Source organism: Urocampus carinirostris, chromosome 15, assembly GCF_059441175.1.
Source record: "Urocampus carinirostris isolate Australia breed hairy pipefish chromosome 15, RoL_Ucar_1.0, whole genome shotgun sequence".
Lineage (NCBI taxonomy): Eukaryota > Metazoa > Chordata > Actinopteri > Syngnathiformes > Syngnathidae > Urocampus > Urocampus carinirostris.
This window is the reverse complement of record NC_142363.1, coordinates 18,045,349-18,060,878: the sequence shown is the minus strand read 5'-3', so window position 1 is coordinate 18,060,878 and position 15,530 is coordinate 18,045,349. Positions and strand designations below refer to the sequence as shown.

Below are 15,530 nucleotides of genomic sequence, written 5' to 3'. Positions count from 1 at the left end.
CGAGAACCGACTCACCCTTCAACCTTGACTGCCTCGCTATTCCTTTAATTAATCAGTTCTTGTCATCGTCACTCCCTGTTTCACTGTTTTCATGTCCCTCCACCTACCTGCATGTGTTTGGTACGCTTTTACTTTCCTCCAAAAAAATCCCTGTATCCCCGCCCGGGACCCCCTGTCTGATTATTATGCCATTAAGCCTCCTCCTCCTCTCATGTGAAAGAGCAGCAGAGTCCCTCTTCAATCTAAAGAAGTCCAGGGTTTTCTTCCCCTCCTTTCCCTGAAATTACCCGGCGACGCGTGCCTGAGTTTCTAATTGGCATGCCCGTCCCTGGAGACGGCCCCCCTCCTCCCACTTCTTCCTAATGAAAAGCCTCGGCCTTAATTACACTTTCCAAACGCTGATTGTTATTGACAAAACTCCTGTGGCTCGGACAAACGACGGCAGATTAGCTCCATTACAGGCAGCCCTCCAAGAAGGGGAAAGAGAGGGATTTCAAATCGACAATGCAAAGTGGGAACGGGCGCGGGTGGAGGGAGGATCCCAGCTTTCAATTTCTTTCTCCATGTACCTTCCTCTTAATTGTTTAAGCTCGTGCTTCACTTAGAACATCTCCTTTTTGACTGACGCCTCTTTTCTGTTCCTTTGTGTGACTTTAAGAGAGGAGACAAAAGCTCAGTCATGTTACTTGGGACGAAATGTTCATCTTTTGTCAATAGACAGGATTGCCAATGACGGCAATGGCAAACATGCGGATTTGGCCTAATGCTTTTGTTTGCCTGAAAAAGGTACATAGACTGTCCAAAGCTGATAGGGGTTGAAGGTCTGAAATCAACACCTCCCATCAAGACAGACCTCATACTCATAATGTTTTATGTTCTATTTGACTGAGCATAGCCAGAATGTGTCACATTTACCTCAAATAAAAATATTCTTCAGTTTCCTATTGACATACTGTTAACATCTTGTGAGCACACACACACACACACACACACACACACACACACACACACACACACACACACACACACACACAGTAGGAATAAATAAAACAAATACTTATAACCATTTATAGTTATGACAATTAACCCTACGGTAACCTACTATTCTGGACTAGGAACCATGTGATCCCTTTAAAATATGTAAATCTCATAATCTTGTTTGAAATATAGATGAGAGTCAGGTTACTGCTGCCCAAAAATAATTTACAGTATTTTCCACACTATAAGGTGCACCGGATTATAAGGCGTACCCCTAAAAAGTAGTATTTTGTCATATTTCTCATAGACTATGAACTCACGAAATTGAGACTTCAGAGCTACTGTGTTCATACTTGTACAACCATTAGGCTCTTTATATACTTAAAGAATGTAATGACTGATCAGTCGATAATTGCTGCTTATAAAAATCGATTTAAGTAAAACAATTTGTGCAACAGAAATAGAAACCGGACCGCGGCCGCGAGGGAACCAACAGTTTACCACCAGTGGAACGAATGACATACGAAAATGCATTAGAGCTTATCTCAGCATGATACTATCTTTACGGTGCCAGAAACACAGATTTGTATTGTCCATTTTGTTCTGCATTTTGATAGGTTAAACAGTCTCTCCACTTCTTCACCTGTGTGTCAAAACCTCTCAGATTAATATGTATACATACGTAAAAAAAGCTTGTATAATTTTCAGTTGAAAGACATTGTATATGTCTTTGGCCACGTTATTGACGCACAGGCGAAGAAGTAGATGGGCTGCCTAACCTATGAAAATACAGAACAAAACGCACTATGCAAATCAGTTTTGCGGGCACCATGAGTAAAAATAGTGTGATAAGGAGATAAGGTATTATGTCACCTATACCACTGGTGGGTTAATGCTAAAGTATTGGCGCACTCACGGACCAGGATCAAATCATTACATCATTACATACAATGTATTGCGATTTAAGTCAGTAATGATTATTGATTGATCAATCATTGCTCAACTACAGTATACTACTGTAAAACTTCGATAAATAATGCATACCTATAAATACTGTATGCATTTCAAATCTTATCCACTGTTTTACGCAGTACATGAGGTGTTATAAGGCAAACTTTTACATTTCCGGAAAATTTGTTCTTTTTTGGGTGTGCTATAGAGTCTGGAAAATACGGTATAATAGGTGCTTTGAAATGTGTTGTGTGGAGAAAAAATATCAATTGAAAATAAACGTGTCATTGTAGGAGAAAAATCAAGGGGGAAAATACCTTGTATTGTCCTTTTAAAAAAGGCTTTGCAGGCCTCACAAGAGGCCACGCCGTAGTGGTACCCCGACGCTATATCTCCACAGACCAGGCACAGCCTCTTGGGGAGCGAGTTCAACATGTATTCGCACTTTATGGACGAGTCCTCCATGATGGTGCTAGAGCAGTCGTCGTAGCGCTTGCGACAAGCGCTAGCTCCCAGCCCGCCGGGGGTGAACATGGGTGGCGAGTCCAAGCCGTTGGAGTGGCTGTTCATGGTGCTGACATAGCCGCCGCTGGCATCAGAGTTGCCGCTGGGACTGTGGTGGCTGACCGTGTCGATGACTGAAGATGGACTGGACGGCTCCGTTTTGATGTATGACCCGCAACTGGAGGGCAAGTGCCGATCATCGGCGGCCATTCTGTTCAGAAGCCTGGAGGTGAAGAAGAGGGGGGGAAGGAAGAGGAGAGGCTGACAATTAGAGTGTGTTTTTATGATCTTTTGAAGAAAACAATTAAACACACTGACCCACAAAACAGCACAATAATAAGAATAAAATATCGTAGAAAACCGGGCTCCCCAAGCAATTGTAAAATCTGCAGCGGGACATTGGGTGTGATTAGACAAATAGTTTTCCAATTATCATCATGAGGCAACACTTTTTTTTTGTAGTATATTGAATAAGTCCATAAAGGTTGTTGGGAAATTATGTCTGGCGAGCCAGCTATAGCTCTTGTCATGAGTACATCTGGCTCGGGGATAAAATAAGGGCCATGGTAGTGTTCTCTATATATTTCCATTATTAGTTTACAGTATGCAAAGCCAAAGCAACTCAGGTGACCCTTGATTCAGTTAAGAAGTCTCACAGTCATGCTGTTAAACCAACAGACCTTGTTTGGTTGTACATCTCTAAAGAATCCTGTATGTGGAAGCTCATTAAACTATGTATGTACACTGTTTAGAAAATTTATGATGAAAACCTACAGAACAAAAAAAACAAAAACGGCATTAAGGCACCCAGAGCAATTCGATCTGGTGAGTGATAGGGGTGAGCAGATCCCCTAAATTGTATTTTGTGACATTTTTACTGAAGAACTCTGCTTGCACCTTGTTTGAAACCATTATTTACGTCAAAAATGACAGTCAAAATGAGCCTTTACCAACTTAAGTAACTGCAGGGATGAGATACATTTTGAGTGCTACGTTTGTCGATATGGGACATTATTATTATTGTTTCATAGATTTGATCAAATTATTGAATTTCGCACAGTGGAATATCAAATGTGCTCAAGAATTAGCTTTTGTCTGGAGAGCGGGTTTGGCAGTTTTGTTGAATTTTATCTAAAAATACAGTAATCCCTCGGTTATCGCGGTTAATGGGAACCAAAACCACCCGCGAAAAGTGAAAATCCGCGAAGTAGCGACGCCCCTTCAAAAATGCTTAAAAAGAAAACTTTTTTTTTTTTTAATTATTTCATTTTATTATTAGTATTTTTTAGACCTGCGAAGCTCTGAACCCGCGAACGTGGAACGACAAAGTAGCGACGCCCCTTCAAAAATGGTTTTAAAAAATAAATAAATAAATATATATATATATTTATTTTTAATTATTATTTTTTTGGACCCGCAAAGCTCTGAACCCGCGAACGTGGAACCGCGAAGTAGCAAGGTCCCACGGTATATGATGTGATTCAATATCAAAATATATTGCTTTCATGGCTCTTTGATTCAAAAAAGTTTCTGACCCCTGGTCTATAAGGTATTATTGATAATACATTTGATTTTTAAAGTGAGCTTTGTTGGTGCCTCTGCTATGCTTAAGTTAGTGGTGCCAAAACTATGGCTCCGTTTTCATTCGTAGCCTGTATTATATACATAGAATACACAGACCCGAACTATGTTTTGTAAATTGTTTTTTTTTTTGTGTTATGCAAAGATCTGGATACATGTTTCCTAAAATAACAATAATTGTTTTTTTTTCTTTGTTGTTTTTAATCAATGCTAATTTTCATCAAGCATCTATGAATATGTTGAATGAATGTTACTCAAGTCTTGTTCTTGCACATGTCGACTGCACTACGTTTAATGCTCAAATTGCACAATGTCTGACCATTTCCTTTTTTTGCACTATGATGTCTATGCTTGCACCAATATATATGCGGACTATTTTTGCACCATGATGACTTTGCACCAAATGCAATATTGCACAACCGTTACGATACAACGTTATCACGACAACCCTGTATGTAACATCCCACATGCTGACATTGCTGTGTAAATACCATGTAAATTATAACTATAGCCTTATTCCCCTTGTTTTATAACATTATCTTCTCTGTTCCTTTATCTTCTTGCTCATACCCTCACTATGTGTAAAACTGGAGTGTCATGCCCAATTTCGTTGTCACAATATGTTAGCCCATTTGTAACAATGACAATAAAGGTATATTCTTCTAATATGAATGGCTTTTATTTAAGTTTGATAAAAAAAAAAAAACTATATGAATATGTAAAATAACACTTAATAAAAGAATCCAGGAAATACACGTTGACATCCACACTTGAAAAAGGAGAAAGCTATGATAGTTCATGTAATAATTTCCCTGGTCACAAGCCCTACGAAACGGCTTGGACATCTTTTAATTCTATCTTAGAGATCACAGGGCTCCCACACAGTCGCTACTGTCAGCACTTGGCTTATTCTTGCCCTCTTAGCGCCACCCCTGCTCAGACAAAGAACAAGCAATAAGCTATGACATAACTAATTATCTCCAAACAATTCTTGCAGTCAAATTACTAAACTTAAAGAGCATTACTGTTATACAAAACCACTCAATCTGTTGTTGCCATTAAATCTGCTTTTTCTTCCTTGACTCTTAAACAAATGTATAAAAAAAATGTCACTGATTATTTTGCGTACAATTGGGTCACAACAGCCTACTTTGAGAATCGTCACTCTTGGACTTGGATTGTCTCCTTGAGTTAGCACTGAAGCAAAAGGAAAGACGATGGCAACATATCGACTGCTCCGGTCCACCTAACCGTTATTTTGGAAAACACAAACTCCCTGTTGTAGTGTGTTCAGGCATGTTATTTTCGGACAGTTGTAGAAAGCGCTATAAAATATTCCTTGCTTACAGCAACAATTGGCCTCTTGGTTTGACCTTTAGCAGTGAACAGAGAACAAGAGCTGCAACTTGATTAGTGCTGTAAAATATAAAACAACTCACTGGAATGTCTGAAAAGCAATGATTTAGTGAATTGTTGAGGTCAGGGGGTCCCCAAACATTTTCCTGTTAGAGTCACATAACTTTTCCCTTCTCTGGTGAGGGGTTGTGGTCAGTTTGTAACAGAAAAAGTGTGACGAATGCAGGAGTGCCATAACGTAAACAAATATTGTTTTTCCAGATAGCCACAATCAATTAACAGTTCTAGATTCGTCAAAGAACAAAAGTCAGAAAGTAAGTAATCACACTATTAATGAAAAAAATAATAACCAAATAATCCTCTCTGTATTCTTCACAGAACATAAATCAGAAAAAATAATAACACTATTTATGAAATAAATAAAAGGTCCATGAAAAATAAATGTTCTGTCAAGCTGTCTTAACAGGCCAGGGTTCATCTTAATTGTCAAAGCACTGATGATGAATGTTATGTTACCTGACAATAAACTGTATTCTACTGTATTTCTATATTCTTTGCATTGTAAGTGACAGATTTATTGCCATTCTGACATGTAAAATGCACAATGAAATTAACATTCCTCTCTGGCACCATGACTAAGATAAGATAAAATGAGTTTTTTTTGTTTAAAAAATGTGCATCAAAAGCTCTCTGGTATTGTTTAGGGGGCCAAATGTTGAGGCGGGGTGATCTGGCCGGTGAGCCTTATTTCAGGACCACTGGTTAAGGTAATGGTAAGGTCATGAGTTTAAAAAAACGGACACACTCCTTTTCTTAGGGTCAAATGTCATCTGCAGTTACTTACATTACAAAAATTGGATGTTGTACAGTGGAAGAAAATTTGACAAATAGTCAACCCACCAGATCAGAAATGCAAACACATTTCCATATCATAATATTGCCAAAGAGCACTAATGTTTACATATTTGGCATGCCAGAATGGCATTGACACTGCTCGACTCAAAGTGCCTGCTCAGAACTAAGCTGTCCCTTTGTGAGCGCTTCTAGCTGTGGACAGGAAACCGGAGGCCTCAGATATGTCTCCATTCAGTTGGCCAAACCTTCTTTTGCTCTCTAAGGATGATTTAATTGCGAGGGTGGGTGACTGAGAGGGCCGGGCGCAGGTGGGTCACCGGGTCAACCTTATTTTCTCACCCCGGCTTCCCGGGCCCGTAGAGATAGGGGTCAGTGTGTCAAATTAAATCTCATTGGCGAGTTTCTCTCCCTGCTGTCATGTATATTCATTGAAGCTCTAGGTGCCTACCACTTCTGGAAATTCAAAAAAAGGTTAACTGGAGATATATCTAAAAAAAAATGACCTTGAGGAATAAGCCTGTCAATGTTGCAAAACTAGCTAAAAAATTTGTCATTTAGCTTTGATTTCAAGTACATTGATCTGTATAATTGTCCTATGCAGATCTGCTGCTTAAAAAGTCTTCATTCATATGCTTAAATGTCCTTGTGGATAGAAATTGAGAGGTGAATCAATTTCATGCCTTTCTAAAATAGAACTCGCTGCTCTTGATAACGAATGTAGATTGCATCCGCGCAAATTAATGCACAGCACTGTTCATGTGCTTTATGTTCTCTGTTTCAGATGGATTATGAGCACCTGCGCGATAAGGCACCTGCACTTGGCTTATTAAAGGCAATATATATTAAAACACAGGCACCAAGATGGCTTCATTTAGCTTTTATTTCACAAATTCAGAGTGAGCCTAACCCAGGTTCAAAGGCCATCTTCAGGGCGACACTTAGCATAATTGCATAAGTGTCTTAACAGTTTCGCCTCCAGCTCAATGTGGCCATTTATTATAAATGCGCTGACTGGAATTCCCTTAACTCATTCTACAATGACACATTATACCACTTCCATGCGTATGTTTTTAACAAGTATGCATATATTGATTAATGATACTGAAAACATACTAACCACTTTAACCTGTGGTATTAATCAAACAATGTTGGGGGAATTCTATGAATATTCTTTTCTCAACTGCATTTATTCAAATCTATGAATGATGACCACTGCAGCTGAATTATAACCGCTAAATATTCTGACAGTCACAACAGCCTGGATTAATAATCATTAATACTTATTACTGTTTGATAGGTACTAATTACATTGCATGCTCCACAATAAAATAAAACGTGGTGCAGAATATCTCTAATTGCCTGTCTGACCAAATGATATTGTTCCCTTTCTCCCTTCCTTCTCCTTTTTTGTACAAATCCAAATTCATGTTGGTTAGCAGGATATAGATGTGCTTCGATCAATGCTTAATTTGATTTTAATCTTATTCCACTTTGTCCTTCAATCAGAATTCTGAATTTCTAACATAATTTCTCAGGTGCTGTTGTGACCAAGATTAGCTGACCTAAAACAGCTAAATAACAAAATCACTTATCAGTTTAAAGATATCTGAGACACAAACTAGAGTGCTCGTCTTAACACTTTTCCCAGAAGCAGAGGTTGGACAGAACTGTCTGTGAGAAACTGTGATCCAAATGAGACCATCTCTAACAACTGCCGTGAATACCGTCCTTGCTAACTTAGGGGAGATAGACTCATACACACTCGAAAAAACCCTTGGGTCACGTTTTTTCCCACTCCGGAAATAGACTAATACACTAGCAAGCTGTAGTTGTGGGGTTGTTCCAAACAAAATAACCCATTGTGTGCGTTTCTTTGTCGCGGTCAAATTAATAGAACAAGTGGTTCCCTCTCTACCCCAATTGTTATTGCTGACCCCCTGTTTATAGTTTAAAAACACACAAAGTTACGCTGCTGACTCAACTGATCTGGAGAGTGAAATTATTGATGTTTTACACTCTCTTGTTTTTTTTCCGAAGCAACCAGGGCACCTGATGCCCTAGAAAACGTTTTAGACCATTTACTAACCTCATCACAAGGTGTCATATGCTTGCTACCTCAACCTGAGTGGGGATGGGCAGAGGGGTTAGAGGTTGACATCTGCAGGCAGGGTGATGGTGATATCAGATGCCCCAGCAGAAGCAGATCTGTTAGAAAGCCCCAGGCGATGTGGTCTGATAAGCCACCAGCCCAGGAGTCAGGCAGAGGTATTACAAACTTAATTAGCGTATGATATACCTCCTCTTAGCTTTGCTCAGCCTCTCCAAGAGTCAAAACTAGGATGCCCTCCTGACTTCTCATTGAAGCATCGCTACCCCTTTCACTGCCTCAACACACAGCCAGGGACTCAGTGGAAAAAGATTGGAGAAGGAGAACCTTCCAGCCAGAAAAAATGTCAAATTAGATTTGTGCTTAAAAAGAAGGATTTGAAGCAGACTTTGGGATTCAAAATCTCAATTATAGTATGCAAAAACGATGGTCATTAATGGCCATCGAGGGAATATAACCCCAAAACATTTTGAGGATTAAAATGCACAGGAAAGGAAAGCGGAAAGTAAGCGATACGCAGCCGGACTGTTTGTGGTGCCAAAGGAGATCGAGGGGCCCCAATCAATAGACCCTTAGCTGAGGACTCGTGCTAGGTTCCCGTTGCAGGGGGACCTTGCACTCTGCGGCCTCTGCAATTAAGTCTCTCAGTCTCTCCAGCACAGGATTATATTTAGCAGCTCCACAGCAATGCCGCTATCGTCTTTATAAAGCTATGAGCTCACTCCACGATGACAACATGAGCCCAGCGCTCGGGCAGCACCATATGATAGCCTAGACCCAGAAGTACTGAAGATCACATCTATCGATCCCACCCCCCTGCTCCTTCCTGTTGTGGAGAAGTGACTGGCATATAGGCTATGGTTTTTCGTCTGATGTAAACTGTCTGGGCCGCACTGGGCGGATCTGGTTCTTATGAGCGGCTGAGTTCAGAATGTCGATGGAAGTGAATTAATTGTGATAGAGATATAGTCAGTGGGAAGGGGGATGAGTGGTGGACGTGGCGGTTCACAAAACCTTTGATTTTTGGAGCAAAAAGTACAATCATCTTCAGAACCCAGTGAAGTACTTCCCAGCAGAATTGAACAGCTCATCATGCTGTATGAAAAAAAAGAAGCTCAGGATGTCTAGGCCTAAATGCAGTACATTTGGGATTACATTTCTAATTGTGTCTTTTAATTTGAAACGATTAGTTCCCATTACATCTGTTCTGTGACATTTTCATATGTGGTAAAATTTATCATGAAATTACAATGGATCACGAATAATATAAAAAAAGTAATAATCATTGTTCTGAATACTGTGGCTGCAGGAAAACGTTTTACGGTGAGATAGTTTGTGTAATGTGTATTGAACACAGGGTAAGAGATATTTAAGATATTTTGAATAATCCGATATAATAGTGGATGCATAAAACTTCGATGGGTAAGGCCTTGATAACTGCACTCAATTTGTATTTGCAGTCAGTACATTTATATTATATATAAATAAAACTATTTCTTTTTACCATATTTTATTCAGGCCTGACCATATCAAACCGAGAGGCAGTTGTAACACGTTAAATAATGTTTTGTTTCCACTCTACTCGTGAGACACTTCTAAAAAATAGTTTGCTATTGTTTTCCCCGAAGGGAATATGTTGACGTGGACGCAAACAGAAATATTATTATGAAGAGGTTTGGGCTATTTAGGTCCAGTGTAGCTTGCAGGTTTAGGACCTAGCAATTGTGCATACAGGGGGACAGGGGCATAGCGCCATGCATGAAATTGCTTCATTAATCTTCCTGGGGCTGTTCTTGTTTAGGAGTCAACTGTACCTGCCTGAAACAAAAAGCCTATTCTGTCACTAACATAAACCACAATCATAATTAGATAGAAAAAAATCCTAATGCAGTTATATATAAATATTACAGTGCAGGGTCACCAGTGTATCAACATATTCACTAGAAATGACAAAAGCGTCAGGCCTCCAAATTAAACTAACTGTAAATAAATTGATGCTCCGACGATATCTGCGTCAATGCCGAACATCATCGTCATGGCAATAGCCTCTTGCTTTTGTTACAAGCTCATCTCCACCAGCTGCCACATATTTCCCCATAAATAGTGCCAGTAATAAAAAGGCATTACTGATTTATATGATCGGGTCTGCCGTCGCACCATTCAGAAATAATTAAACTTTGGGGATATTTCATGAATTCATGTGTCCCATTCAGGAAACAATCTAAACATACATTTCAATGTGCACCATGTCTGCTGTCTGAGGGAGGGAGTTGGGAGCTCTGCCCCTGAGGGGCAGGTTCAACAACCAACCACTCAATGTTACCATTTGATTTCACTTAATGCTTTAATTTCAGGTATTGAAATGCATGCATTTATTTTTGGATTGGAAAGGGCTAAAATCCGTGGATCGTGAGAATATAATGATAAGGGATCACACTAATTTCCGCATATTGCCTTTGATACGTTTAGAGTGTTTTTCTTAAAGTGTTCCATTATCTTCATACATTTACACATCATATCTAATATTCAACACCTACATTTCCATTTAAGTAGGTTTCCTGTAAATGAATTGTGTTTTACCGTGCTAGTTGTTTACAGTACTCAAGAGAACATCATAAAACAGCGCTTTGTGTAAAAATGTTAGCGGGTGGAGGCAGGTCCGTCTCATGCTAAGGAGACTCAGCGTATCCGTCACAAGGAATGGAAGTTGCTGCCGTGACGGACGGTTTCAATATTGATTTCATAAATAAACAAAGCTAAGCATCGATCCTAATGTTATTTTGCATTTCAATTACTGCTCAGAAACATAACCTTCAAACAACCGGTCGCTCGATACCAATAGCCTTCACTGATAAACACCCATATACTTATCCCCTTTACGTCACTTTTTCAAAAAACAATTCTGCGTCTTCTTTGGGTTATTCCAGGGAACCTGCATGGGCAAGCGTGCTTTCAAAAAATTAAAATAAAACATATCTGTAAATGAAGAGGAGCCTTTCACTGTTGGAGCAACAGGAAGAAGTGCTGACAACCGTGTCAGTGATAGCACTTGGCTGCCACAAGGGCATAAAGGCCCACGTAGGCTAGCATTATCCTTCTTGACTAATGCACCTGGTTATTTTTAAACAGATTCTCCCACTGCGGAGAAATTGGTAGGGGCCACGAGTGATAATGCAAAGTCATTGTGGTATGACGAAAGGTCCACATAATAATTTGGAAAAGTTACTTATTAATGTAAGATTCCTGTTTAAATAATTGCATTTTTGTTTCAAAAAAGAAAAATGAGCGTCCGCAGAAAGTCAATATAGTCCGCATCCCCATTTGGCTTGGGGTCTCACTCCTCCACCACCCCCACTTTCAACTCAATCTGTGTGACACATTTACAGTGAAAGTAATGATACTAGATACCAGAAATGAGAAGGCTCCAGCGTGGCCAGCGGACTCAGGAATCTCTCTAATGAATTGGACAACAAAGCCCTGTTGGTACAAGGAAGAAGTATTTAGAATGGGGTGACAAACGGAATTTATATACATCACAGACGCCGAAACACACACAGCGTTGGAGAAGGTGGGCCCGGTCAACTGGGGCGGTAGTTTTTTTGGGGGAAGGGGGGATATATAGCGGAGGATCTTAGTCTCCTAGTTTTTTTGGGGGGGGTTGCGGGGGTTCTAGGTTGGCCATTCTCGGCCCAGGCTCGCTCCTTGTAATGTATTCTGAAACCAAACGATTGTAAGCCGATCCCATCTGGATAGTGTCCGTGCGCCGCTGCTTTGGTTACCCACCATTACCTCCACCCTGTGATAGCATCTCCATGAAGACAGCAGAAATCTGATTAGCCCGAAAACAATGAAACACTTGGTCAAAGAGCAAAGAGCTTTTAACTTAAGATACACTAATGCAATTCCCTCGCCTTGTTTTCTAAAACCTAATAACAATCTATCGGATGGACTCCTGCATGGGTGTTTGCAAGCTCTGACAAAGCACAAACTGGGAATAATGTCAAATAAATTCAAATCTAATCCATCAACGTGTGCTAACTACATTCTGTTTCTTTGGGGGTAAAAATACATGAAAAAGGCGTAATTTCACTTGGGGCTGAGTTGGATAGTGCAGTTAGCTGTTTGAAGCGGTGGGGATGCTGGGCTAAAAGAAAGCCAGGGTGTTGATGGAACATTTAAGACCACAGAGAAGTCACATGCTGACTGGCTGAAAGCAGCAACATCAAAGATTACCATTGGGTAAATACAGTAACAGCTTCAGGGAACAATAGTCTACTACTTAAAAAAAAATAGGTTCACAATGGCAATTAGAGTTCTGAATACGTTTCAGAGTTTCGTAAGAAAAGTCTGTTGCTTGATAACAGCTAAGGCACTGTCAAGGGTTACAAGTCAATCTATAAATACAGGCGATACAGATTTTATAATGATAGCATTTTCACGACACAAAATCCATTCTATACGTCCGACTAATCCTTTAATCCAACTGTGCCTTTCATTCTAAAGTGTGTGTGTAATCAGAACTCAAGTAAACAGTTACCAGAAGAAGGCTGCCACCTACCTAAAAAAATATAACTTTTATGCAGAAAACACACACACACACACACACACACACACACACTAAAATGATAATTTCCTGTAGTTACTTGCCTGCTGACTACAAAATGAAAATGTCGGCGTATGTAAGAGAGAAATGTATGGATCTATTCTTAAAAATAGCGAAAATGTCCGCTTTGAAATAATTAAAAATGTTTATTTCATCAGAGGCGAAATAAATGTTTAAAAGTGTATCAAAAGTATAGATGATAAATGTTCAATTTGTGAATGCACATTATGTGAAGGATTTCTTAGAAATTGATTTGGACATATCCAGAATAACACACAATTAGATAAGCTAAATTGAGATACATAAATGTTAATGACAGATCACATTATATATATATATATATATATATATATATATATATATATATATATATATATATAACATGCTTTACAGAATGTTTTTTTTTTTTTACAAAAAATATTTTACATAAGGTTGTTTCAAACACACCTACTGAAAGAAAAACAAAAAATAGACAGGTTTTATAAATACGAGAAGAATTAAAAGTATCAGAGGAGTAAGGATAATTGACGGCAATTATATTAATAGTCATAGAAGTTAAAGAAGTTGCAATCACTATAGCAAAGTAAACCATACACGGAAAAGGAAGCTTTATTGAAGTCCACAGCTCTTCAACTTTACTTTTACATTTTAACAGGTATTTAGTGTTTTTGTAACAACAATTAATTTACAAAATCATTGAAAACTTAGATAGCAATACTTGATTAAATCTTTTAGCAGGTGAATATGCAGCAGTTATGTTAAAAGAAACATTAATTATGAGTATTAGTTTCAATGTTTAGAAATGCCTAACTAGATATTTCTGAATTGTGAATTTTGTGTAATTCATAATCCAAAATTTCCTCTAAAGAAATGCCATTAATTTCTTTAATTAGTTATTAATTTATAGAATTATAAATTGTGTCATTAATTTGGAGATAAAGTGCTGAAGATATATCAAAATAAAAATGAAGCCCAGCACATACTTAATCTACTTCTACAAATTGTGAATAGGGTGCAGCGATGTCAGTTTTGAGTTGTTTGTTTTGCGTGTCGCTGGTGGGACAGAGAAACAAGCCACCCTATTCCTGTCTTTTTATTTATTTTGTCATACATTTTATTTTCTCTAGCATTGACTTACACCAAGACCTCAAGTATTTTAGTAATTTAGTATTTTTACAATGAAATATATTCAAACAATTAAAAGGCCCTATGCTTTTTAAAGAGAATTTATTTCATTTTTCTAAATCGTCAGAACATGTCAAGATGTGCCCACACATATATAATTTCTAATGCTCTGTTGCTTAGTACAAAGTTACCCAAAATCAGTTCTACTGGACTACTACAAAAATATATCAAAGCAGTAAAAGTTCATTGGGACTGACAGAAAAGTGCAGGGAAAGTGAAACAAGACCCAACTTGAACTGAAGCGTGACTTAAACCACCGGCAGGTGTTAAAATGAAAGAGAATGAAAGGAAAGAAGGAAAAAGAAAGCACCTACTGGTTATGATAGCTGAGAGGGTCTGGGAGACAAAGTTCTGAAATGTCCATCAGTCCAGGTTTAGCATTCCAGGAATGAGAGCAAGAGGAAAGAGGAAACAATTGTGAGCCGCTTCTTCCCCCAAATGACAGCGCAGCACCCTCAGGGAAGCGGTTCTAAAACCCCTCCAGCAGCGCTTCCGACAGCCTGCACAGGTATGTTGGACTCGGATGGACTGGGTAGCTGCGCACATGTGTGAGGGGACATGTGTGTGTGTTTATGCCTAAGCGCGTGGTGAAAAGACTGCGTCTCTGATTGTCGGAGAGTGCATGTGTGTGTAGGGCATAGAGAGAGAGATGGGGTAGAGCGAACAAGAGAGATGTGCAGGCAGTGGCGGGATGAGGACCGAGATGGAGAGCGCAGGAGAGCGCCAGCGAGAGGAATGACTCTTTCCACAGGCGGGATAGGGCTCTTTAAGACTCAAGGGCTTGATGAATATGGAACAGCTGCTGTTGGCTGGCTCAGAGGGGGAGGACTTAAAGTGACAGAGGGGGCCGGTGCAACGCCGTGGAGGAGGGATCCCAAACGCTCACACGCTCTCCACGTTATGCGTGAACACCACGCACAGGAACATGCAAAAAGTGATACAGTGATACCTCTTTATGCGAAAACCTCTAAACATGAGAATTTTGGTGTACAAGTTCTTTCTAAAAATAAAAATCTATCTTGCTATATGAAGCAAATTTCATTCAGAGGCTACCACTAGAGACCGCTCATTGCTTATGACTGCTTACCGACAGCATCAGCTTGTCCAGTTTGCGCATGCAAACTACTAAAGGCACAAAAAAAAGTGATGTATAACTCTTATGTGTAAACGTTCAATTACATTTACAGTAACTTTATTTGGACGTGTACAATATGTGCTTACGTATCATCAACACTTTTTCGATCTCATACCTGGCAACCTCCGGCAATTGCTCCCCTTATCAATGATTGCAAATGGATAATAAAGCCTACAAACACAACCGAGACGTTTTTACTCACAGCAAAACTGACTACCCTTTTCAATACTCCAACTCATGATAGGGTGGTCGTTTTGGTTGTAACATTTCTCAGA

At 39.3% G+C, this 15,530-nt stretch overlaps 1 protein-coding gene across 5 annotated transcripts in view; it reads right to left on the bottom strand.

Moving 5' to 3' along the window:
* The window catches only part of esrrb (estrogen-related receptor beta), a 67,912-nt gene extending 53,065 nt beyond the window's left edge, over window positions 1-14,847 (bottom strand). For 2 of the 5 annotated variants that reach the window (XM_088355216.1, XM_088355214.1), the window contains exons 1-3: window positions 14,435-14,846; window positions 11,741-11,809; window positions 2,247-2,656 (exon numbers count right to left, since the gene is read on the bottom strand). In XM_088355216.1, coding sequence (XP_088211342.1) covers window positions 2,247-2,656; window positions 11,741-11,809; window positions 14,435-14,484 — 529 coding nt within the window. In that variant the 5' untranslated portion in view covers window positions 14,485-14,846. Of the gene's footprint in view, window positions 1-2,246; window positions 2,657-11,740; window positions 11,810-14,434 lie in introns of all 5 variants that reach the window. The other 3 variants (XM_088355213.1, XM_088355217.1, XM_088355215.1) reach the window with 3 other exon arrangements.
* Between the last annotated feature and the right edge of the window lie 683 nt (window positions 14,848-15,530).